Below are 24,265 nucleotides of genomic sequence, written 5' to 3'. Positions count from 1 at the left end.
TAATGTCAATCAGCCTTCTCTGGAAACCCCTCAAGGGCTATGGCAATTCTGCTATTATTTCTTTGGGGCCAGGTAAAGTCAGTAATTTTAAATGGAACAATAACAGAATGAGGTTCTGTGCCAAATATCCTGGCAGGAATATGCTTGCCCTTAATAATGCAATCGGCTACCTGGTTGATCAGGGAGTAAACCTGGGGGCTCCACCCACCGAGAGGTGAACACAATGAATGGGCTCTTGTGCTAACAGCACAGTGCATACGGTTTCCCCAGGAAAAATACACAGGGAGACAGGCAGGCCAGGGTTGAATCTCCTTAGGGGCGCTGTATCAATGGATTGTTGAACCTGTTGCAAGATTTGCAAATGGTGGGAGGATAAGGTAATCTGGATAAAAGATCAAGGCCCTTAAGGAGTTCATCTAAAGGGGTTAACTGCTCTGTGGGCACAGAGATCCATGACCTCAGCCAATTTATTTCTCCCAGCATCTTTTGAAGCTGAGTTAAGGTATAGGTCCCTTGAATAAGCAACTGGTGTTTAGCTGGAGAAACTGTATTAAGGGACAGGAGAGCACCCAGAATTTTAAAGGGGAGAATGGACTGTACTTTATCTGGAGCCACCCTAAAATTATGATCTTTAAAGATGGTAAGGAAATTAGTGGTCCTGAAGGCCCGTCAAAGTGGGGCTTCCTAGAATAATATCATCCATGTAAATATAAAATAAAATGTTGGGGCATCCCATTAGGGAGGAAAAAATATGTGACATAAAGTACTGACACATAGTGGGGCTGTTAGCCATCCCCTGGGGCAAAGTGGTCCATTTGAACCTTAAGTCCGGGCCCTGGAAATTGGTAGAGGGCAGGGAGAATGCAAACTTCTCCATATCATCTGGATGTAATGGAATGGAGAAAAAACAATCCTTAGTATCAATAATAGTCAGATAATAGGTATTAGGGATGGCAGATATCCAGGGAAGTCCCCTTTGGGGGATCCCAAATGGGATCATTCTTTCATTAATTTTTCTTAAGTCATGTAGGAATCTCCAGGAACCATTAGCCTTTTTTTTTTTTTTTTTTTTTTCTAAATAACAAAAACAATAGAGTTCCAGGGGCTGGTGGACAGCCGAACATGCCCCAAGGACAATTGTTGTTTAACCAGAGCATCAAGCTGTTGTAATTTAAAGGATAGTAGAGGCCACTGCTCAACCCATACAGGTTCCCCAGGTGTCCACTGAATCTTTGGCACCAGGGGGCAAGCAGTGGCCCTTGGGATTGGGGGTGAACCTGGGAAAAGTCTCATCTGAGCTTCTCAAAATAGGGATCATCCCTGTAATTGGGGTGAGTTTCCCACCCCTCCTCAAACTGCTGTTGGTACTCTTCTGTGTCAAGCACGTCGGTGGTGATAAAGGCCTCAGCTTCCCCAAGGATGTCCAGGCCAAGAATGTTGTCAGTTACACCAGGAACCACAAGGGGGTGCACCTCCCCATAATTACCATCGGGGTCAGTCCAGGACAACCAATTAGCTGTCTCCCATGACATAGAATAACCCCCCCCCCCACACACACACACCAAGCACGTGGGGTCCGGGAACCAACCGCCAAGAGGAGAGGATTTCCTCCTTTTGGATAACCGTATGGTCAGCCCCAGTGTCTATGATAAAATTAAAGGTTTTTCCTTCAATGGTTAGGGTCATCTTGGGCCTCAATCCAGGCACCAAGGGTACAGTCCAGTGGGCTTTGACCACCTCTTTCCTCTTATTTAACAGGGCTGGGGATCACCCCTGGGGGAGTTTAAAGGCACCCTTGGAGGTTGAATTTAGATCTACAGTCTTTGGCCCAGTGGAACCCCTTCTTACACCTGGGGCATGGGGTGTGGGGCAGGCCCGATTGGGGAGGAGCCATGGAGGCAACCTTAACATGGTTAGGACACTCTTTTAAAATGGCCTCCCCGCCCCCCACAACCGAAGCAGGACCGTTTTCCCCCATGGAGACTAAGGTTGTTATCTGTTCACTATTAGCTGCCGGCATGGCTACGGCCATGGTTTGAGCCTGGTGAGAAGTAGAGCCAACATCTCGGGAGGCCACAATCCATTTACTAATGCCCTGATCTCTCAATCCAGCACAGGCAAGCTTATGATCAGTGTTCATGCCGTCCCACACCAACATTTTACCAAATTTATCCCTCAGCTCTCCTGGAGGAAACTTTCTCTGGAGGCTCTTACTGACCCTTTCAACAAATGTCACTAAGTCCTCGCCTGATCTCTGATGGACCCCAGCTATAGGAGCCTCTGTGGGGCCTTCATTCAATTTTTTTCCAAGCAGCTATCCCAAGTGCCCTAACTTGATCTTGACAGGGGGCAGGGATGACGGCCTGCTGGAGGCCAGTGGAGTACAGGTTGGAGGTACCAGACAGCATCTCAAAGGTGATTGGGATTTGAGGGTTGGCTGCTTGATTTCTCTCTGCCTGGACCCTGCACTCTAGATAGAAGGCATCCCATATCAAGTAGAGGGGTCCAGAGAGGACCGCTTTGGCGAGGGTCTTCCAATCCTGATTGGTCAAGGCTTGATGAGCCAGATCCAGAAGAACAGTCTCAGCCCAAGGGGACTATGGCCTGTCCTCTGAAATGGCCTTTTTAAGGTCCTTAAGGTCCTGAGCCTCCCAGGGAAACCAGGCAAAGGGGCGATTGCCGCCAGGGTTAATATTAACAGGAAAGAGGCCAGTCACATTCCCTGGGACCGCACCCCACCCAGAGCAGGGCAGAGGTGCAGACAGATTTGGGAGAATGGAATGCAAGATGGAGGGGGTGAGGAATGTATTGGTAGGGATAGCGGATGTTGAAGGGTCCTTTGAAGGCTGGTGTGTGTGTGTGTGGTGGTGGTGGTGGTGGTGGTGGTGGTGGTGGTGGTGGTGGTGTGTGTGTGTGATCAAAAGGATCAAGAGATGGAGACAAGGAGCCAGATGAGCCAGGCTGACTCAGGGATTTTTGGTTTGGGTGTGGCCTGAGTTTTTATGTCTCTTTTCTCTCTGGGGACTATGGAGGTCCAGCCCCTTGATAGTCCCCTCCCAGGGTCCAGGAAAAATATATAACCAGCTGATAATTAATCTTTGATGAAAAAAATTAATCTATGTACACGAAACTCCTTAGTCCATATACTTTATTATTCTTTCAGTTCTCTCTTTACAAGCTTCTATTCTGCTCTCATTTTTAGCTCCTTTCTTGCCTGATTTCTCTCTACATGTATCTGCTATCCCCTCTAGTTTTTATCTAAATTCCTTCATTTTAGTTCTGTCCCTTCTAGGTTCTCATCCATCTAGTTCTTTCCCATACTGGTTCCTCTCCCATCTCCTTCTCTCTCATTTTGTTCTTCCCCATCTGGCTTTTTCTCATCTTCCATTTCATCCCTCTAGTACTCTCTTCTTGCCCTTTAATCTAGTTCTTCCCTGTCTCAGTTTGTTTCTCTCCAATTCTTATCCATCTAGTTCTTCCATTCTCTTTTCTCCTGTCTCCTTATTATCTCAGTACTCCCTAAGTCTCTCAGGAATCCAGTTATAAACACAAGCAATATCAATCCTCTGGATGAGCAAGGTCACCAGGGTTGAATTCTTTGGGGTCATAAAGGCAGGTAAGAATTTTCCTCAGGCAGTGACCACCAGGCCTTCTTTTACAATCCAAAATGGGAGTGGTAAAAGAGGTCAACTGAGTGCTATGACCAGTTAGCATATCAAAAAGGGGATCTATATGCTCAGTCTACATTCTGAGAAGTGGTTAGGTAAGAAGTTAGGGGTCCATATAGTTAGCAAGGCTGTAAGAAAGGAGGGTCCGAACTAAACTGTATAAAGCTATTACTTAAGGTCCACCTTGACCTAGCCCGTGTCTCCTTGTGGAATTTACCTTAAATCAGGAGACTTATTATGTGGTGGTTTGGATTATTATTTCTGTTAATCCTTGAAAGTGGCTAAGGGAGGTATCTGATTCCAGTGATGAAAGGGGAGAAACAGATGGGCTGGGGGGAAGGAAGCCTTTCCTGAGGCTGTTCTCCAAATTCCTGGAATGTGTATGTTCAGAGAGTGATCAGTTCACACTGTTAGCCCTTCTTAGGGAAAAATCAATTGTGAAAACTATGAAGGCACACATGATTTTCATAACAGAAGACAGCTGATATATAACAAGCCAAATAACACCAAAAAGGTCCTTGGAATTTGGCTTCCTCTGAAAGAATTCCTTGATCCCTTCAGGTAAGTGGCTTTCCCATAACTAGCTGAGTTCTTATAATATTTTCCTGTGGCCTGTAGCATCTGGGCTCTGTTTCCTCTCCTTGAGGTCTCCCTATAGGCCCCTTATCCTTGTAGGGCTCCTGACTTATGTCTCCCTCTTAGAGTCTTCCGAGGTATCCATGGGCCACTTCTCCTTAATGGGCCTTGGTGGAAAGCAGCCTTTTAAGGCAGTACCAATGGAGATAACTCCCAGTGGAGGAATCTCTGCTCTGTCAACCTGGGCCCTGTGAATCAGGGTTTCTATTCTATCCCAGGTGTCCCAGTTGAAAAGACTGCCATCAGGCAACCATGGGGCAATCTTAATGAGGTTAAGTCCATGTCTAGAGTGCCTGACTACTAGAGAGGTTGAGACTCCTGCTCTTTAGTAGGACTCGCAGGGACTCCAAGGCAGGATTTAGCTTAGAAGAAGACTGCCCCATATCTTATGGGGTTACCCTCACCTGCAGACATTGGCCCATCAGCGTTCTTCTGTCAAAGAAATCGTTCCTCACATGGGGCACCAGTCTGTTGGGCTGACTGACAGGTAGGGCTGAGGCAGGACCGATCCGGCCGGTCTCTCCCTGGGGCTGAGCAGGATGGTGAGTGTCGACAACCCAGACCTCCCCTGTCTACCAGAGAGAAGCACACTGAGCTGGGAGTCTTGTCAAAGCAGGAACTCATTTTATCACATCAGGAGTGGACTTATATAGGTTGGGGTGATGAGGGATGGGGTGAGGATAGCAGGCCAATGAGATGATGCCATCTCAGTAGTTACTAGGCAGAGGCGATTCTAGGTCAGGTTGAGCTGAGTCATTCAGATGTGGAAGTCATGTCTGAAGACAGGTCGCCAAACTCGAGCTAGGCTCAGGAAGTTATACTGGGCCTCATGCTCAGGCCTTATGGGGCCAACACCCATGGGATTGGGAGGAGTGGGGTTGTCTCTTTTCCTAATGAGGACTCAGTCTTGCAATGGAGGCTCCATAAATTAAACACAAGTTCATGCAGGGTATGGTGGCACACACCTATAATCTAAACACTTAGGAGGCAGGAGGCAAGAAGATAGCCCACACATTTGAAACCAGCCTGGGCTACTGACTTCCACTGTATCTCAAACAAACAAGGTAAACACAAGTTTATGTCAGGCAGGGCCAACTTTGACCTCAGGCAAGCCACTTTATTTTTCCAAGACTCAATTTTTCTTTCTCTGAAAACAGAATAGTAGTATACCTAACATCAGTCTCATGAGGGACTGAGATGAACAGTTCAGTGGCGGAATACTTTCCTAGTGTGTGCAGGGACTGGTGTCTGAACCCCATCACTGCAAAAGTAGGATAAAGCTGCCCAAGTCTAATTATCCCAGAAGTAAACGTACACTTTGGGTCAAGCATCACTTTGGCTCAGAGTCCAGTAGTGCCATTTTTATTATGTGTGGAAACAGGGAGAATAGAGCAGTCATGGGTTAATATTGGGGTCAAACCTACATTAGTTATCAGTGGTACTGATTATCTCATCCCTTTTCCCCCTAAATGACTTACCTCCCCAAACACCCTGGGTTAGGTGCCCCATCGGCCTTCTGTTTATCAAAGGACTAACCAGTCAAGTGTCTGTTATATTAGAGTTCTCTGGAGGAGCAGAAACTATAGGATGAATATATATTTAAAGGGGATTTATTAGGTTGACATGATATACATGATATACTCTGGTCTCTGCACACTGAGGAGGCTGAGAGCCCAGTGGCTGCTCAGTCTATGAGGCTGGATTATGCCTCAGTAGCCCCAATCTGTCCCTGAGGGCCTGGCAGGTTCCTGTAGAGCCACTGATTGTCAGTTCACATTGGAAGGCCAAAGAATCTGGTTCTGAGATCTGCAAAGGAATGTAACAGCCACACAGCAGCAGCAAGCTGTGTGATGACTTCACAGATGGTAATAAATAATAGGCAAAAGCCAAAGCTTTCTTTCTCACATATTTAATCTATACTGCAACCAAATGGTGCCAGTTACATTTGATGTCAGTCTTCCTACTTCAGATAACCTGATTAAGAAAACCCCTTATGGCTGTTCATGGTAGCTCTCCTTTGTTGACTCAGCCAATGCATCTCTCTCACTTCATGCCACTGATAGCATGTGTGGAAGTCTGGTAGTGCTAAGGGAGGATTATTAATAGACACAGCTTCGTTTTCAAGAACTTGACCTTGGCAAGTGTAAAACTTGATTTATTGACTTGGCAAGTAAAAACTTGATTTATTTCTCTTAAAACTTGGGACTGGTTGGCATGGCTGGTGCATATAACAACTGGTTACTGAATGTTTGTACATGTCCCATATTATAGGCAATCTGGAAGTGATGTAATGTATACAAGAGGATATTCAGGGTCATATGTAAATACTAATTATGTCAGAACTTGGAAAAACTGATGCATAAGAATTATGAGTATGAGGTCTGCCTATTTCAAACCAACCAACCAAGCAACTTACAAGAACTCTATGACAATCTGTATTGAAACACTGGATGCTTAGAGTGGTCAAGGAATGCACCCAGAGTCACATAGCTGGGCAGAGAGGGCAAGTAGACCATCACAACCATCCTGTCTCTCCCAGACAGTAAAGGTCACAGGTGAGACAGGAGCTATAGGCCAGAGAAATCAGAAAGGAAGCCATAGCGTTGTTTAGGGAGGATAGATGGTGGCCCCATCTGAGGGAATGAAATGAGAAGCAAGCATGTAGGGGCATTAAAGACCTGGGTATGTGGCACAATAGGTGAGGTGGCTTTCTTTTTGCTAAGTGAATGAAAATAAGGACATGACTGCTCTGGTGTATGGTTGAGGATAAGGTTTTTATTGTAGATATGAGGAAGAGAACAGCCAGAGGCACCTGGAAGAGTCCAGACTGAACATGGCCAGCAGAATAGACTAAACCACTAGAGGAGGGAGATAAAGAAGGAGCAAGAGAGGAAGGGAAGAAAGGAGAGAGGGGCCAAGAGAATCAACAGAGCCCATGGTAACCAAGAGAACCAAGAGAGCAGGCATGGCCAAAATGGCTGAGTTATATAGAGAAAAATAAGCTGGGGAAGAGGAAGCAAAGCCCAGCTCATGAGTTAGAAAAGTTTTAGGGTAGGAGGTGGGGCTGAGAAGTGCTGGGAGGAGCCAGGACTCTGTAACAGGTACTTGTGATGGTGGGAGAACCTGGAAGCCAGTGTCTACTTTGATATAATAGACACCTCAGCTAGTCATTTGTCCTGAGTGTTTTGGAGACCTACCATTCCAGCATTTTGTTGATGCTAAGAGGTGACATAACCTCTTCTGTAATACTTCCTGCTAAAATTAAGGCATTGTTGTTGTTGGCCCAGGAAGGCTGGAATGATGGTCAAAGGATGGGAAGGGAGACAGGAGTGCAGGCTGGGGGACATCTGTTTTGCTTGCTGCCCAGGTTCCCTGAGACCACCTGTGGCTAGTGAAATGCAGGCTGCTTTGGAGCCATCTGGTATGTAGGTTCCAAGGACCACTGCAAGCAGCTTTGGAGCAGTCTGTAGTTGATTGGGAATCTGTTGGGACAGATGTAGACTAGGGACTGAAGATAAAGTTAAGGAGTTTAGGGGAACTTTTTCTCTTAGGTGTACATTTGAAACTTCCAGGCCTATGGTCCTGGTAATTGGAGCTGGGGGGAGTCCCCAGACAAAGAGAGAGACAGAGACAGAGACAGAGACACACAGAGATACACAGAGAAAGAGACACAAAGAGAAGGACAGAGTCAGACAGAGAGACACATGTGCACACACACAGATCCCACCCTCAGGAATAGGCAGGTGGGGGAACTTAGGCTGTTGATTGACAGGAAAATGGGGTCTGTTTGACCTGTGACAGGTGGATCCAAGTCTCATGACAAAAAGAGATAAAAGTTTTAGCTATGCTAGCATTACCACTGAAATCCACATTGTAGAAAAAGCAGTTGACTCACACTTTTGAGTCATAGTAAAAGCTTGGGGACCCCAAAAATAATTCTGGGTTAAAAGCATGAACACTCTTTCCTCTGTCCAGATGGTTGGATACATAGATTGGAAAGAGATGTTTCAGCACAATGAGAAATACTTTAGTCAGTGCTTTCCCAGGGCTGTATTAATAGCTTATCAGAACTCTACTGATTAATGTTAAAACTCTGAACTTTTGAAGTCTTAATATAACAATAGCATAATGAAGGAAAGAAATCTGAAACATTTCTCAATTTTCACATATCTTAAGTCATTTCCTTTACAACTTGCATTTACATACTGTAAAGCTACTTTCTTCAAGCCAGACAGTGGTGATGCACACCTTTAGTCCCAGAATTCAGGAGGCAGAGGCAGATAGATCTATGTGAGTTCAAGGCCAACCTGGTCTACAAAACAAGTTCCAAGATAGCCAGAGCTACACAGAGAAACCCTGTCTCACAAAAACAACCAACCAACCAGACAAACAAACAAAATTACTTTCTTAGACCCCCACAACTTAAATAGACATAAAAAATTTATCAGGAGACACAAGTGGTTGATCATTGAGAGTAGTCGTTGCAAAGAAAGTTCCTTTAAATAAAGGAATAGTAAAAATTACATTGAAACCTGTTTTGTGAGTTTATTTCTTTCAAAGTGAAGTCAGTCAGCAAGGTGAACTGTGTCTGTGTCTGCCTTTTTCAGCAGGAAATCCAGTGGCTCTACAAAAGTGAGGCCAGATTTTACATAGGAAATGAACTGACCAAGCAGCTGCAGCCTTGAGGGGAGGAGCTGGGTGCTTGCCACTGCCAAACTGACAAAGCTACAGTTGGCCATCAACACCATCCGAGATCTGAGCAGGATAAATAATGGCAGGAAGTATAATGGTCTATGTAGCAATTAAAATGACAGAGACTTACCTACTACCTAGACTCCAGTGGTCTTGATGGCTTCATTAGGGGACAGAGATTGTAGGTCTTTGTCACACAGGACAACATTACATCTTCAGTTACTGCACAGGATAGCATCAGCCTTCAGCTGCCAGACCCAAAAGGTCTGAGAGATTTTACCTGTGGAGGGGGGAACTTGGAAACTGACCTACTTTGTTGAGGCAGAGTAAAGCAGTCAACCCAACAGTGTCCTTAGTTTGTTCAGGGCCCTGATAGTGGGTGAGGCATGTGGCTGTTCTTTGCCTAATGATTAGCATTACCACAGTCCAGGTGGAATCATCTGTGCCCCATCTTCTTTGGACCTTAGGGTTGCTGTTAGGAGCTGGCATTTCTTCTATCATGGGAAACTTTAATTAAACATTAAATGCCAAATTCAGCAGATCTCTGAAAAGTTTGAGGACCATTATCTATTAAATATTTCTAAGTTAAACAAACTTTAGTTGCTTTTAGTTACTTGCTTTAGGCTTAATCTTGAAAATTTATATAGCAGGAAGCCAAATAAAGCTTGTCACTGTAAATGAATTTCATTTGTAATTAGCATGACAATAAGCATAGTTCTGAGCACATTAAAGAATTTGACCATTTATAAGGTGACTGAGCATTAACTTGCAGGTCTTAGTTATCTAACAGTTTACAAATTAGTAGCTTTTATGCCTTTAATCCCAACACTTAGGAGGTAGAGACAGGTGGATCTCTGTTAAGTTTGAGGCCAGCCTGGTTTACAAAGTGAGTTCCAGGACAGCCAAGGCTGTTACACAGAGAAATTCCACTTCTAAAAAAATTAAGGAAGGAAGGAAGAAGAAAGGAAAAAAGAAAGGAAAGAAAAGGAATTTATAATTTTATCTTTGTTAAGTTTGAGTTTTAAAAATTTTAATTAAAATTTTAATTGAAGATCCTTAGATTAAAAACTTTAACCATAAATGCAATAAATTTTAAACCATAAATACAGTCCACAGAAAGGCTGGGAACTTTTTTGATCCTTTTTTAGTGTACCATTACAGAATATCAGTTTCTTGTATGACTCAGTTCATCCAAGTAGTTCAAGCTTTGCAAGCTTAGCAGAGACAGAGAGACTAGGCACACATCTTCAAATCAGTTACTGTAAACCTTGTGAGTTTATAAACCTTATTTATCAAACATATATTGTTATTTATTGTCTTTGTTTGGGTTTCTGTTGGTGTAAAGATACACCACAACCATAGCAATTCCTATAAAGGAAAACATTTAATTGGGGCTGGTTTACATTTTCAGAGGTTTAGTTCATTATCATCATGGTGCAACATGGTGGCATGCAGGCAGACTTGGTGCTGGAAAAGATGCTGAGAGTTCTACATCTTGATCCACAGGCACCAAGATTTGATCTGAACTAGGTGTAACTTGAGCATAGGAAACCTCAAAGCCCACCCCCACAGTGACACACTTCCTCTAACAAGGCCATACTTACTTCAACAAGGTCACACCTCCCAATAGTGCTGCTCCCAATGAGCTTATGGAGGCCAATTACATTCAAACTACCACACTTAATCTAAAATTTTTAGAAGCCTGGTATTGAACAGTTAGTAAGGACATATGTGGTTAGACATACACCTCTAACTCAGTTTCTGTTAACCCGTGTAGACATTTACATACTTATATCCTTTTTTATAAACTTTATAAAGTTTTTATTTTATTTTTTTTTATTTTTTATTTTTTATTTATTTATTTATTTATTTATTATGCACACAGAAGAGGGCATCAGATCTCATTATAGATGGTTGTGAGCCACCATGTGGGTGCTGGGAATTGAACTCAGGACCTCTGGTAGAGCAGCCAGTGCTCTTAACCTCTGAGCCATCTCTCCAGCCCCAAAGTTTTTTTTTTTTATAAACTTTAGCAGTTTATCATCATACAAAAATCTATCCTAATCCAAGATATTTGGGAGACCTACTGTTACCTCCCTAGTCTAAAAAGGAGATACAATGATAAGCAGAGGGCTCAGTAGGACTAAGAAGTTTTATCATTGTTGCATTAGTTAGTTTATACTATGTGGTAACCTTAAGATGGTGGTGAAGTTACAGTACATGTACTCTCTTTTAACCTTAGTAAAGATGGCTGCCAGCCACATGGTTGCTTCTGTCTTGATGAGGTCATCAGCCAAGATGAAGGAGAGCCATGTAGTTGCTATTTAAAAATATCTACTTTCTAAACAAGAGTTGAATCCAAGTTTTACACACACACACACACACACACACACACACACACACACACACACACACACACAGAGTTGTAGATCTAATTTTGTTTGTTTTTCGAGACAGGGTTTCTCTGTGTAGCTCTGGCTGTCCTGGAACTCACTCTATAGACCAGGCTGGCCTCAAACTCAATGAGATCAGCCTGCCTCTGCCTCCCAAGTGCTGGGATTAAAGGTGTGCAGCACCACCACCTGGTGTAGAACTAATTTTAAGAGTTGAATCACATGTAGCAAATTAAGATTACCCATGCTTAAAATTTTAACTGTCAACCTTTTGTTATAAGTTTTAAGCTAACTTTTTGTTACAGATTTTACAGATTTTTTAACTATAGCCTATGAATTTACAAATCTTGAGATAGTTTACAGCATGGTCTTAAGAGATTTTTGGCTGGGCAGTGGTAGGGCATGCCTTTAATCCCAGCACTCGGGAGGCAGAGCCAGGCGGATCTCTGTGAGTTCGAGGCCAGCCTGGTCTACAGAGCAAGTTCCAGGACAAGCACCAACACTACACAGAGAAACCCTCTCTCGGGGAGAGGGGGGGCGGATTGTAGAGATAAAAGATTTTTAGGAGTGGAAAGTAGAAAAATCTTAGAGATAAGGGACTTTTGGAAGTGTAGAACAGAGAAAGTTTAGAAATAAGAGATTTGGGGTTCATTTGTTTGTGCAGTAGCAGAGGTTGCTACCATATGAGAGAATTTGAAAAATTGAGTGTGTCATCTTTGGCTATTGATTGAGCTGTACTGAGGCCAAGCCATTTCCAGTAAGACATTGGGGCTTTAATAAATCCCAGAGTCTGAGAAGAGAAGGAGAAAGAGGTGCAAAATGGAACTCCACCAGAGGGAGGGTGCCGGGAGGTGGGTGGGAAATGTTGATAAGAAGGATGTGATGAATGAATGAAGAGCACTGGCCACAGCTTGGAGACTTGGATTAGTGCTGGTTGGTGAGGCTACACTGAGTAAGTGTGAGGCAATGGCTCCTTCATTGTATGACTGGAAGTGCTGTCTCTGAGAATCCAGGAGAGGCTGGGGAGTGCTCAGCTAAAGGAGAACTAGAAAATGTTGGTAGGTGTCTGTCAGAAGCCTAGCACACCCAGAAGTCATCAGGTGGCTCTAGGTAAGGTCTGGAAATGTCGGAGTGCTGTGGATGGGAAAGAAGCTGTCCCCCAGACTCCTTGTGAGAGTCCCTGGGTGCTGGCACTGGAGGATAAGGCAGGGAGGGCTCTGTAGTGCAATGTGTGGTCTAGGGACTCATACCTAGGCCTCACTGAACAGGAGCCATGCACTTTCATCCAATGGGTGATAGTTGGTGACTGTCCATGCTTGCTGCATGGAGGTAGTGGTGACTTTTGGTCAACAAGAAATCTTTACCTTGCCTTTGCTTTCCAGGCAGCTCAGTGTGTCTTGTGTGCTCTATGTTCTACATCCACAGATTTAGCCATGAATGGACTGAAAGTACCCCTGGAAAAATAATATCCCCACTGAAAGTTGTACAGATCTTTTCTTGTCAGTATCCATGGAGGATACACATAACAACCATTTACTAAATGTGTGTGTTGTGTTCCATGTTGCAGACAGCCTGGAAGTGATTTAATATATACAAGTATTTGGGGTCGTATACAAATACTGTGTGTGTGTGTGTGTGCGTGCGTGCGTGTGTGTGTGTGTGTGTGTGTGTGTGTGTGTGTGTGTGTGTGTGAGATCTCCAGAAACATTGTCCACCTCCCTTGAGACAGAGTCCCTCAGTTGCCCATTAATTATACTAGACTGGATGGCCATCAAAACCCAAGGATATGCTTCTCTCCACTTTCCCAGCACTAAGATCATAAATGGATGCCGTTATGCCTGGCTTTTCTGTGGGTCCTGGGGATTGAACTCAGGTCCCCAAACTTGAAAGCCAAGCATCTTACTGTAAACTGAGCCATCTCCTAGGCCCCATACCATGACCTTTCCAAAGCTCTGTGTCCCTATCTGTAAAATACACACAAGAAGGCTCATAGTGCAGTCATATTAGCAAAAACAAAACAAAACAAAACACAAACAGAACTGAATACATGTCCACAGGCCAACCTAGGTTACAGCTTAGCCTCAAGGCCTACAAAGCATGACCCCAGCTTCTGTTGGCACAGGAAGTGGGAGAGACATGGCATTTGTTGAATACCTACTGCACACCCTATGTCTCTGTGGCAACCTCTGGAGCTTGGCCTTGGATGGAACTCAGAAAACAGTGATGATCCAGCAGGGGGTTCTAAGGTAGGAGGTGGCCACGGACTCAGGTTGAAGGAGACAGCTGGAATCGGCTCTATGTTGAGGGTTAAAGGGTTCATCTGCTAATGACAGCCTTGTTGCAGATATGAGGGGCCCAAAAACTAGAAAGAGGGCTGAAGATGAGACTAGGAAAACTATGAAACTTAAAGCCACTGTGGGCTCTCTCAGTCCAGATCTCTAAGGATTAAAATGAGGGGCAGCGTGCCCATCTGACTGTCCAGGGATGGACACTGACAAGTTCTTTGAGATCTGGAAACAAGACTAGAGGTGAGAACAAGGCATACTGTCCCTCGGTACCCATGGAGGGCTGATTGCAGAAGGCTATGAAAATATGAAGGAAAAAAAAAACCCTAAAGTTGTATTTTGTATGTTTGTTTGTTTTTGTTTTTTAAACAGGCTGACCTCAAGCTCATGATCCTCCTGCCTCAACTTTCCAAGTGCTGGCGTTACAGCTGTGTGCATCATCATACCTACCAGTCCATCTTATATAAGTCCCTTCCATACAAGGGCTGGGGAGATAGCCCAGTTGGTAAAGTGCTTACCTTTTAAGCATGAAGACCTGCATTTAATCTCCAGAACGAACACACACACACACACACACACACACACACACACACACACACACACACACACAGAGTCAGGCATTGCACCTGTACTTGTGATATCAGTGCTAAGGTGGCAGACACAAGAGGAAACCTCGTCTAAAAAGAAAAGTGGAGGCTGGAGAGATGGCTTAGTGGTTAAGATCACTTGCTATTTTTCAGGAGAACTGGATTCATTTCCCAAACCCACACAGAGTAGCTCACAACTGCTTATAACTCCAGCTCCAGAGCATCAGAGGCCTTCTTCTGGCTTCCACAAGTACCTGCAGCCATATGGTGCACACTCATATTCTCAGGCACACACATACTACAAACACAAACAAACAAAGCTGGACATGGTGGGGCATGCCTTTAATCCCTTCACTCGGGAAGCAGAGGCAGGTGGATCTCTGTGAGTTCGAGGCCAGCCTGGCCTACAGAGCGAGATCCAGGACCACCAGGACCACATAGAGAAACCTTGTCTCTAAAAACAACACCCCCCCCCCCAAAGCAAACAAATCAAAACTGTTAGACAGAACCTGAGGAACAACACCTGTCCTAGTTAGGATTACTATTACTATGATGAAATAGTGTGAGCAAAGGAGCTTGGAGAGTGATGAGTTCATTCAGCTTGCACTTCCACATCACTGTTCATAATCAAAGGAAGTCAGGACAGGAACTCAAACAAGGAAGGATCCTGGAGGCAAGAGCTGAGGCAGAGGCCCTTGAGGGGTGTTGCTTACTGGCTTGCTCCCCCTGGCTTGCTCAGCCTGCTTTCTTATAGAACCCAGAACCACCAGCCCAGGGATGGCACCACCCACAATAGGCTGGGCCTTCCCCCATTAACAACTAATTAAGAAAATGCCATACAGGCCTGCCTACAGCCCTATCTTATAGAGGCATTTTCTTAATTGAGGTTCTTTTAGGTGACTTTAGTTTTTGTCAAGTTGACATAAAACTATCTAGCGCAATTACCCAGTGTTGAGCATTATCCTCCACCTGCATGCATACACATGAGTGAGCACACAGACACATATATGTGCCCATTCATACACATAAACAAACACACAAGAGGCCATGTTGCCTCTTCAGGTTTACCCAGTGAATGAAGTCACAGAGCCACATGTCCAATCTTGTCCCTCAGACTCAGTGTTTCTACTACTTACACTCATTGACTGTTTTGTTCTTTCTTGAGACGGGGTCTCACATGTTGTCCCAGGCTAGCTTCAAACTCACCACTCTCCTGCTTCAACCTCCTTAGTGTTGGGACTGCAGACAAGCACCATCATAGCTTCCCCCCTGTTTTCTTCCTCCCAGAAAAAGAAAAAACCAAGCTGCAGAAGCAGAGAGAGGATGAGTTAATCCAGAAGATTCACAGACTGGTGCAGAAGAGAGATTTCCTGGTGGATGATGCTGAGGTGGAACGGTTAAGGTGGGGCCTAGGCCATCGGATCCCAAGCCTCTACTCCCTGCACCACCCTACAAACCCACTGTCTGCTCCTGGGACTCAGGGCCTTGCCTAACAGGCGTGGCCTCTGCCATTGCTCCCCAGACACTGAACCCTTTTGACAGCAGAACCTATTTCATATTCAAGAAAAACGCCATTTCATCCCTCAAAGTCCTCTTTATCTCAGCTGATTGCCATCTAGGCAGGTGGGCAGGAAGGAATCCATCATGTGATAGAGGACAAAGTGCCCTACATATTGTCTGGATGCATCAAAACTACTGTCAATACTTACAAACACTGCCCTCATGACAGTGTCTCCCATTCCCAGCTCTGTGCTTTCCTCTCCTTTTCTCCCCCTCATGCTGTTTCCTATCTATTTGTACCTGGAAATCTTAGCCTGGAGGCCCCCCCCCCCCATCTCTGGAGTTGTTCAACTAACTAGAGGCCCCTAAGAATGCCAGGTCTGGGTGCAGCTGTGCGTCTTGGATATTATGTCCCAGGACAAAGCCTTTGGAGTCTCTCTCCATGTAGGGGGCAACTTTCTCTTCATTGCCTGTGTCCTCTGAGAACTTTGCCAGAGTCAGCTGGGCTGCACAAAACCCATTTTATTCTTAGCAGCCTTGAAGGCAAAGGTGACTTTCTCTCTGAGATGGGCCCTGAACCTGTGGGAGTCAGGGTGTGTGGGCTAGCTTGAAGGCACAAGGATGTTTCCCAGTTCAATGAACCCCAGAAAGGTGACTGGGTCCTAGAATGTCCTTATTTCTGCCTTGAGGTCTCACTATAGCTCTGGGCCAGCATTTATACAGTGGTGTGTGTCTTCATTAGAGATACAGTCCACCTAGCACAGACTCACACACCATATGTACACGTTACACAATAACATATCCACACCGCCCACAAAGCTCAACATGTCTGCTCTCACTTAGCCCCTTTCTGGGTATCACTGGCATTTTCTTTGCTGACTTTATTTCCCTCTTCTCTTTCCCATGTCCATCTTCCCAGGGAACAGGAAGAAGACAAGGAAATGGCTGATTTCCTGAGGATCAAGTTAAAACCTCTAGACAAAGTAACCAAATCTTCAGCCAGTGAGTGCCTGCATGGTTCCCCCCTTCCCTATGACAGAGAAGATTTCAAACAAGTGAGGGCAGGGGGCATAAAACATGCTTTATAAATATAGCTCGAGCATGGGATGGCAGCAGGCAGTGCCAGGCTCATGAGCCTGCAACTTGTGCAGTTTCCCAGGTCCATGCCCTGATGTGCTCCATGCTTGGTTTAATGTTTTGCTACAATGGTCTTAAAACTTGTAGTAATTTTGGTTTCAAGAGCCTTGTGCTGTCATTTCCCCCAGTATAAGCAGCTGGTTCTGCAGAGCTGTCCTTCCACAGTCCCATTTGATGTGTTTCATTAAAGGGGGAGTTCCAGCTGCTGTTAGGGCTGGAATCTGAAAGAGCCAGAAACACAATTCTCAAAATAATTATTAGCTTTAAGAAACACCCAGAGCAGAAAGAGTTTTGCATGAGACAAATTTGGGAATACCTCATGTCCACCAGATGTTAAAGTGATCAGGGTTTCTGTTGCCAATGTCTTCTCTTTTTTGATATAATGTTTGGTAGAAATATCTAACTGCTACATTAGTGAGGTCCCTTTTAGTTTTAAGAACTATATATCCTGCCAGGTGGTGGTTGCACACACCTTTAATTCCAGTACTCAGGAGGCAGAGGCGGTGGATCTCTGTGAGTTTGAGGCCAGTCTGGTCTCCAGGACTAGTTCCAGGACAGCTAGAGCTGTTATACAGTGAAACTCTGTCTCGAAAAACCAAAAGGCAAAAACAAAAACAAACAAACAAACAAAAAATAAGTGGATATCCTTGGATATTGGTGGTGCACATCTTTAATCCCAGTACTTGGGAGGCAGAGACAAGTGGGTCTCAGTTTGAGGTCTACATACATAGAACTAGTTCCAGGCCAGCTAGAGCTACAAAGTAAGACCCTACCTCAGAAAAAAAAGTACATACCTTATTAAATTTAGACTAAGAAAATGGGGAAGAGTTGTTCAAGAAAGAAGAACTCATCCTCTGTGACACAGCACTGCTAAGCCTGCCTTTCCTTCTCCCCACAACTCATGTCCTTTACACTAGCTCCATGGCTCCTGTGTACTGGACCTGCCAGAACAACCTGAAGGAGTAAAGGTTCATTTGAGCTCCTGGCTTCAGAGGTGTCAGTCCATCATGATAGAGGGAGCATGATGGAGAAGAATAGTTGACATGATGTCTAGAAATAAAAGAAAAAAGATCATAGAAAGGGGCCAGAACAAAATGTATCTCCCAGAAGCATGCCCCAGTAACTCAGTTCCTCTAAGTGGGCCTTGCTCCACCTCCTTCCAACTCTAGCAATGCTTTCAAATTAAGAATCCTTCAAGGGATGACTCCATTAATTAGGCCAGAGCTTCACATTCTAACCTTCTCTGGAATACCACCATAGACACATCCAGAGGTATGCTTTACTAAATAGATAATTCTCAATCCAATCAATTTGAAAATTCATATGAACTATCATAATCTGATAAAGAGGTCTCCATGGGCCAGAACCCAGAACCACAGCTTGGCATCTCCAAGGTAATGCCAGACTCTTTTTTTTTTCTTCCCCTTTTTTTTTGGTTTTTCAAGACAGGGTTTCTTTGTGTAGTTTTGGTGCCTGTCCTGGATCTTGCTCTGTAGACCAGGCTGGCCTCGAACTCACAGAGGTTTACCTGGCTCTGCCTCCCGAGTCCTGGGATTAAAGATGTGCGCCACTGCTGCCCAGCACCAGGCTCTTTCTTGTACTTTAGTCAGGGTTCTCTAGAGGAACAGAACTTATAGAATGAAAAATTCTCTCTCTCTCTCTCTCTCTCTCTCTCTCTCTCTCTCTCTCTCTCTCTCTCTCTCTCTCTCTCTTTTTCTCTGTGTTACTTTATTCTATCCATGTTCCTACACAGAAGGTATATGTCTCTGCTCTCTCACCATGTTATTAGGTGGAGTCTTTCTATTTAATATTTTATAGAAGAGACAGGCCAGTGAGGAAACTGATTTTAGGCAGGGCTGTGTACCTTGTGGTTTTAGTGACCAATACAAGAGAGCCCTTCTATATTCCTCATACTTGACAACCATGTTTTCACAGGTCATTAAAGGGTGGCACAAAAAAACTGGACTTGTAGAACTTCTCAAAGTGGTGCACACATCTCATACACACAGCCTTCCATAGGCAACAACCTCTAGGAAGATTATCTCACAGTAAAATTTCAAAACTCATGGAAAATTGAATCACTATGACAGGAGTCAGTGGATACAACAAAGAAAATGACTTCCCAAGAACCTGATAGAAGAAGCCATCAAGATGGCTCAGTGGATAAAGACACTTGCTACACAAGCCTGACAACCTGAGTTTGATCTTCAGCACCCATGTAAATCTGAGAGAACTTCACACAGTAGTCCTCTGCCCTCCACACATATGTTCCCTACACAACATCTGTGTGTGTGTACACACACACACACACACACACACACACACACACACACACACACATATATATATATATATAAATGATAAATAAAGTTTTTAAAAAATATTAAAAAAACTATCTTGAAGAGACAGTGCACTGGGCATACTGAAATTATTAAAGAGACAAGAAACAAAACTCAAGATGAAATAGAACAATGTTATGAAAAAGAATAAACAGACTTGCAAAAACATTAGCCTCATTAATAAAACTTCTGTGGAAGAAAAAAATTAAAAGGATTAAATAAGGAGACACAGTTGAAAGCATGCTTCATAAAATGGAAGGCAGTTCTGAGGAAATTACTCAGGATACAAAACAAATAGGAAGCAGTGGAAAATACAATAGCTTCTACAAAGAGAGAGGGCAGAATGACAAGGTCTAACTTACATTTAATAGGTATTCTGAAGGGGATAAAATGGAGGATGACCAGTAGAGCATTCTGAAAAGATAACATGAGCATTTTCCTAAATTGAAGGGTGTGAACCCTCAGGTTAAAGTGCCTTGAACAAAATTTCCCATTTATCCTGCACTAGGCCTGGAAGCTAACATGATGAGAGGAACTGACTAGGAGATAGGCTAAAGCTTCACTTAAAACCTGAGGAATGAATGACATGAAGGTCCATGAATGAAAAACATAAAATGCATAGCCATTCTCCACAAGGCCTGGTCATGGGTTGGGTTTGGGTTGGACTGCCAATGGTCAGGGCTTTCTTGTCCTTACCTTTCTCTCTTTCCCTCTGCTTTTCCATTGCTGCAGGCTCCCGGGCAGAGAAGAAGGCAGATCCCCCACCTAGCAAGCCAACTGTGGCCAAGACAGGCCTGGCACTCATCAAGGATTGCTGTGGGGCCACCCAGTGCAACATCATGTAGCCCCTATGTGGGGTACCCCAGAGCCATGGGGACCATCCCCCACCCTCTTGTCCTCATAGCCCCCATTTTACAGGGGTTTAAGAGATTTCCAAGGCAGAAGGGGTTGAAGGCAAGCCCATGACTGCTATCAAGGGCCATGGGTATGGCAGGTGGGCCCAGCCACTGCTGTGCAGAGTGTAGCAATAGAAAGCCCCTCACTGTCGCATGGCCCTCCCCAGAGCATGCCCAACCCAGGAGTCTGTCTCATTGTTTATCTAACCACCAAGAAAGCCCCTCCCTTAAAAGAGTATACCCCCACAAACCCATCATGTGAACAAACTGGGAAAGGGGCATGCCCCCTAGGTGTGTATGGCTGTGAATTCCAATAATATAGCACCATGTTGGACCCATTCCCCATCCACCCTCCCAGCTTTGCTGTCAGATACAAGTCCTGTTCCCTGTTTGTCCTCTCCCAGGGACTATAGCCTGGAGGGTTCCACACAGCCCACACTCCTCTTAGGTTCCATTATGATCACTTTCCTAGAGGCACTGGCCTGTCTGTGAGGGCTGAGTTTGTGTGTGGTATTGGGTTTACGCCTCCAGCTCCCTCCCATCCTGTATCTGGTCATAGTTCACATCAGGCTCCAGGTTCTTTCTCAGTTTGCCATATCCAGCCCACAGTGGAGCAGGGTGGGGAGAAGTGGCCAAGAACAGTTGCAGTGCTTGGACCAGGTTGCAGAGAGCTGCAGGTGCCAATGTCAAGGTTGAGTGGTCGAGAAAGGGATCCAGAACAGATGCCAACCCACATCCTCTTCACCCACTGAGGGATGCTACAGGGAGTACCAGTGAGGGGTCACCCTGCTGGCCCAAACACATCTCTGTAAAGAACAATTGACAGGCAGGAAAGGAAGCCTGACCCAACTGTGTCCCGTCCGTCTGATGGTGTGTTTGAACCAGCCCCACAATTCCTCCTGTGTAACTTGATGTACATTTGCCATGGCCAGCCTGGCACAGCCTGTGTGACCTCTCTGTGCGTATATGTGTGTTGTGATTGGCCTAAATAGTTAGCACCAGTCAAGATTTGCTGATGTGCAAACTATCCATCAGAGAAAATAAAAATGAAAAACACAGACACCGCATTTTATAAGTTCTTACCTCTTTCTTGATTATGGACATGTACATAGGAAATCATTTTAAAAGTACAGAAAGTATATAAGAAAATTTAACCACTCACAACTTTCCCATGACCTCTGATATTTTGACATATTTCTTTGAAGCCTTCTCATAGATTTCTTTTGTCATGATTGGCATCCATATTGAAACACTTTATACCCAGCTTTCTTTTCAGTTATTATTATTCCACATAGGTTCCTCCTACATCATTAAAAGCTCTTTATTAATGTTAAACACTCTTCATAAATATTTATAATGGCTGTTTAGTACTCCATCTTGTTATCTTACCATTGCCTCATTACTGGGCATCTAGACTGTCCCTACCTTTTCCCACATTACAATAAGGTCATGATCAATATCCTGAGGAGATAAACCCTCATCTGAATTTCTGTCTTTTTTTTTTTCTAAGATAGACTAGAAGAAACATTGTTAGACCATTAATAAGAAGCATTTTCAAAATACTTGTCAACTTGGCTCGGGGTATAGCTTAGGTAAACTGCTTGCCTCACATGAACAAAGCCCCTGGGTTCTATCTCGACTTGTGTATAACCTGGGTGTGATAGGGCATGTCTGACTCAAAGCACTGGGGGGGGAGTGGATATGGGAGGTTAAGAAGTTTAAGGCCACCCTTGGCTACATGTTATATTTAAAGCTAAATAAGATCTCCATCTCAAAAAAAAAAAAAAAAAAAAAAAAAAAAGTAAATGGCTTTGGAATTGACTTCAGTTCCAGCTGTGGGACTTCAGTTCCAGCTGTGGGACCTGGTGTCTTGGTAGGGTGGACAGTGTGTGTCAGACCAGACCATGCACTGTTCCAGATGAGTTTCTGCTTCAGCCTACAGGCCACATCCTGATATCCTATCAGTGAAGATTCTCAGTAGGGCATTTGTCAGAATACTGGCCTCAGGGGGACACTATGTCCTCCTTCAGTACCCTAGACCACATGTGAAGCCAGGCCGTATGTGTGTCCTAGAACAACCACAATAAGTGAGCACAAACTTGGGGCTCAGTACCACAGAAATCCAGCATGAAGTCAAAGGTCCCTAGGGCTTTCACTGCCAGGGCTATGTGTGGGCAGAGTCCCTCTTGGCTTCGTTCAGTTCCTAGGAATCTTGGGCCTTGGTTGGTTTCAATGCTCCCATCCCTGCCTGTCTTCAGGCATTCTCCTTGTTCATCATGTAAGACACCAGTGATAGAGTTTAGGGCCCTAACTCAGTCTGACTTCATGATCTTCTGGATTCTAAATGTCTGGCTGTGTGGCTCAGACTTGGTTGCTGTGATGGAATGCCTGATAAAACAGCTTAAAGAAGGAGAATTGTGAGTTCACGGTTTCTGAGGGATCTACCCATGGCTGCTTAGCTCCATGCACTTGAGCAGGACAGAATGCAGTGCAGAATGTTGGAGGAGTCCTGTACCTCACAGTGAGCAGCAATGCCTACCTTATCTGGCTTCCCACTTCTATTCTACTAGGGCTCCCAGCCTGTAAGATGGGATTCTGCCACATACGGGGTAGGTCTTTCTCTCTTTGGAAACACCTTCATAGATACAGTTAGAGATGTGCCTTGTTGATCCCTCAGGTATCTCTTAATCCAATCAGACAAGATGAACCATCAGAGGTAGACATGAAATTGGGGCCGATGTAATTCAACTTCTTATAGACTCTTTTTACACTCTAACACAAAACACTATGACAACACAAAGGGCTCTCTGCTGTCCCTTCCCCCATAGAAAACACAGCAAGCCAAAGGGCCAAGAAGAGCCAATCCCTTACAAATATCCTGCCTCCAGTACTCACCTCACTAAGCTCCCAGCATCCAGTACCACTAAATTCCCAGCATCCTGTATCTCACTAAGCTCCAACATCCAGTACACCCACTAAGTTCCCAGAATGCATTACCTCACTAAGCTCCTAGCAGACCAGTATTATTTCTTGCTATTCCATTATTGGTTTTAAAAATAAATATCTAGGGCCAGTAAGATGGTTTGGTGAGTAAAAAAGTACTTGTCACACAAACTTGATCATCCCCAGAATCCACTGTGTTAGTTACTTTTCTATTGCTATGATAAAACACCACAGTCTAGGCAACTTATTTTTTAAAAAGCATTTAGAGGGTTAGAGTCCATGATGGTGCAGTGTAGGCATGGTGGCAGGAACAGTTGAGAGCAAACATCCTGATCCACAAGCAGAGAATCAAGAGTACACTGGGAATGGCAGTGGTCTTTTGAAAGCTCAAAGCCCACCTCCAGTGACATACTTCCTCCAGGAAGGGCACACCTTCCAACCCCTCCCCACCAAACAGCCACCAAATGGAACCAAGTATTCAAATGCACAAGACTTATGGGGTACATCTCATTAAAAAAAAAAAAAAAAAAGCCAGATGCAGTAGCAAGCCTCTGCAGCCTCAGCCCTCTGGCATGAGACGAGAGGCAGGAACAAGACACTCACTTTCTTGCCCAGAAGCTCTTGGCTCAGTTAGCTTGAAATACACAGCATGGCAGAAACAACAAGAGATCCTGCCTCAAAGGAGAGAACTGCCCTTGAAAGTTGTCCTCTGACCTCCAATGGACACCTTTGCACATGTGCATTCACACTCACAGCGTATTTCACACACACAATTATACAAGTTATAAAACAAACACTTACTTGTGGTTTAGCGGACAGGGCAGGATGAAATTGAGAGATGATGCTCTCAGATCACCAGGGCTACCACAAAGCTGGGGAACCTTGAAGACCATAGGACCCTCCACACCCAGACTCCACCCCTGTGGAAAGCATCAGAACTCTCAGAGAAATCTCCTCAGGGCAGGCCCCCAAGGAATTTCCAATACCCATTTATTGTACTGAGTAACATACACACATTGGCTTGCTTGCATCTCCTATTGGCCAACGAAGCAGATCCTTTTACTACCTCCACTGTGCAGTTGAGGAAATGGCAGGACTCCATGGCCCAGGTCCCGTGGCAGTTGGTAGGGGAACCATCTTTCATTGCTCACGCTCCTATATCCCTGGCAGTTCATTTTCTTCTTACTGC

The 24,265-nt window shown here is 44.6% G+C and overlaps 1 protein-coding gene across 1 annotated transcript in view; it reads left to right on the top strand.

Annotated features, from left to right (window-relative positions):
* Positions 1-21,193, top strand: part of Bmerb1 (bMERB domain containing 1) — a 104,506-nt gene extending 83,313 nt beyond the window's left edge. The window contains exons 4-6 of the mRNA XM_006983870.4: positions 15,549-15,663; positions 16,681-16,763; positions 19,970-21,193. Coding sequence (XP_006983932.1) covers positions 15,549-15,663; positions 16,681-16,763; positions 19,970-20,082 — 311 coding nt within the window. The 3' untranslated portion in view covers positions 20,083-21,193. The remainder of the gene's footprint in view (positions 1-15,548; positions 15,664-16,680; positions 16,764-19,969) is intronic.
* Positions 21,194-24,265: the final 3,072 nt, after the last annotated feature.

This window comes from Peromyscus maniculatus, chromosome 8, assembly GCF_049852395.1.
Source record: "Peromyscus maniculatus bairdii isolate BWxNUB_F1_BW_parent chromosome 8, HU_Pman_BW_mat_3.1, whole genome shotgun sequence".
Taxonomy (NCBI): Eukaryota; Metazoa; Chordata; class Mammalia; order Rodentia; family Cricetidae; genus Peromyscus; species Peromyscus maniculatus.
The sequence above is the reverse complement of the archived record's forward strand: the minus strand, read 5'-3'. Positions and strand labels throughout refer to the sequence as shown.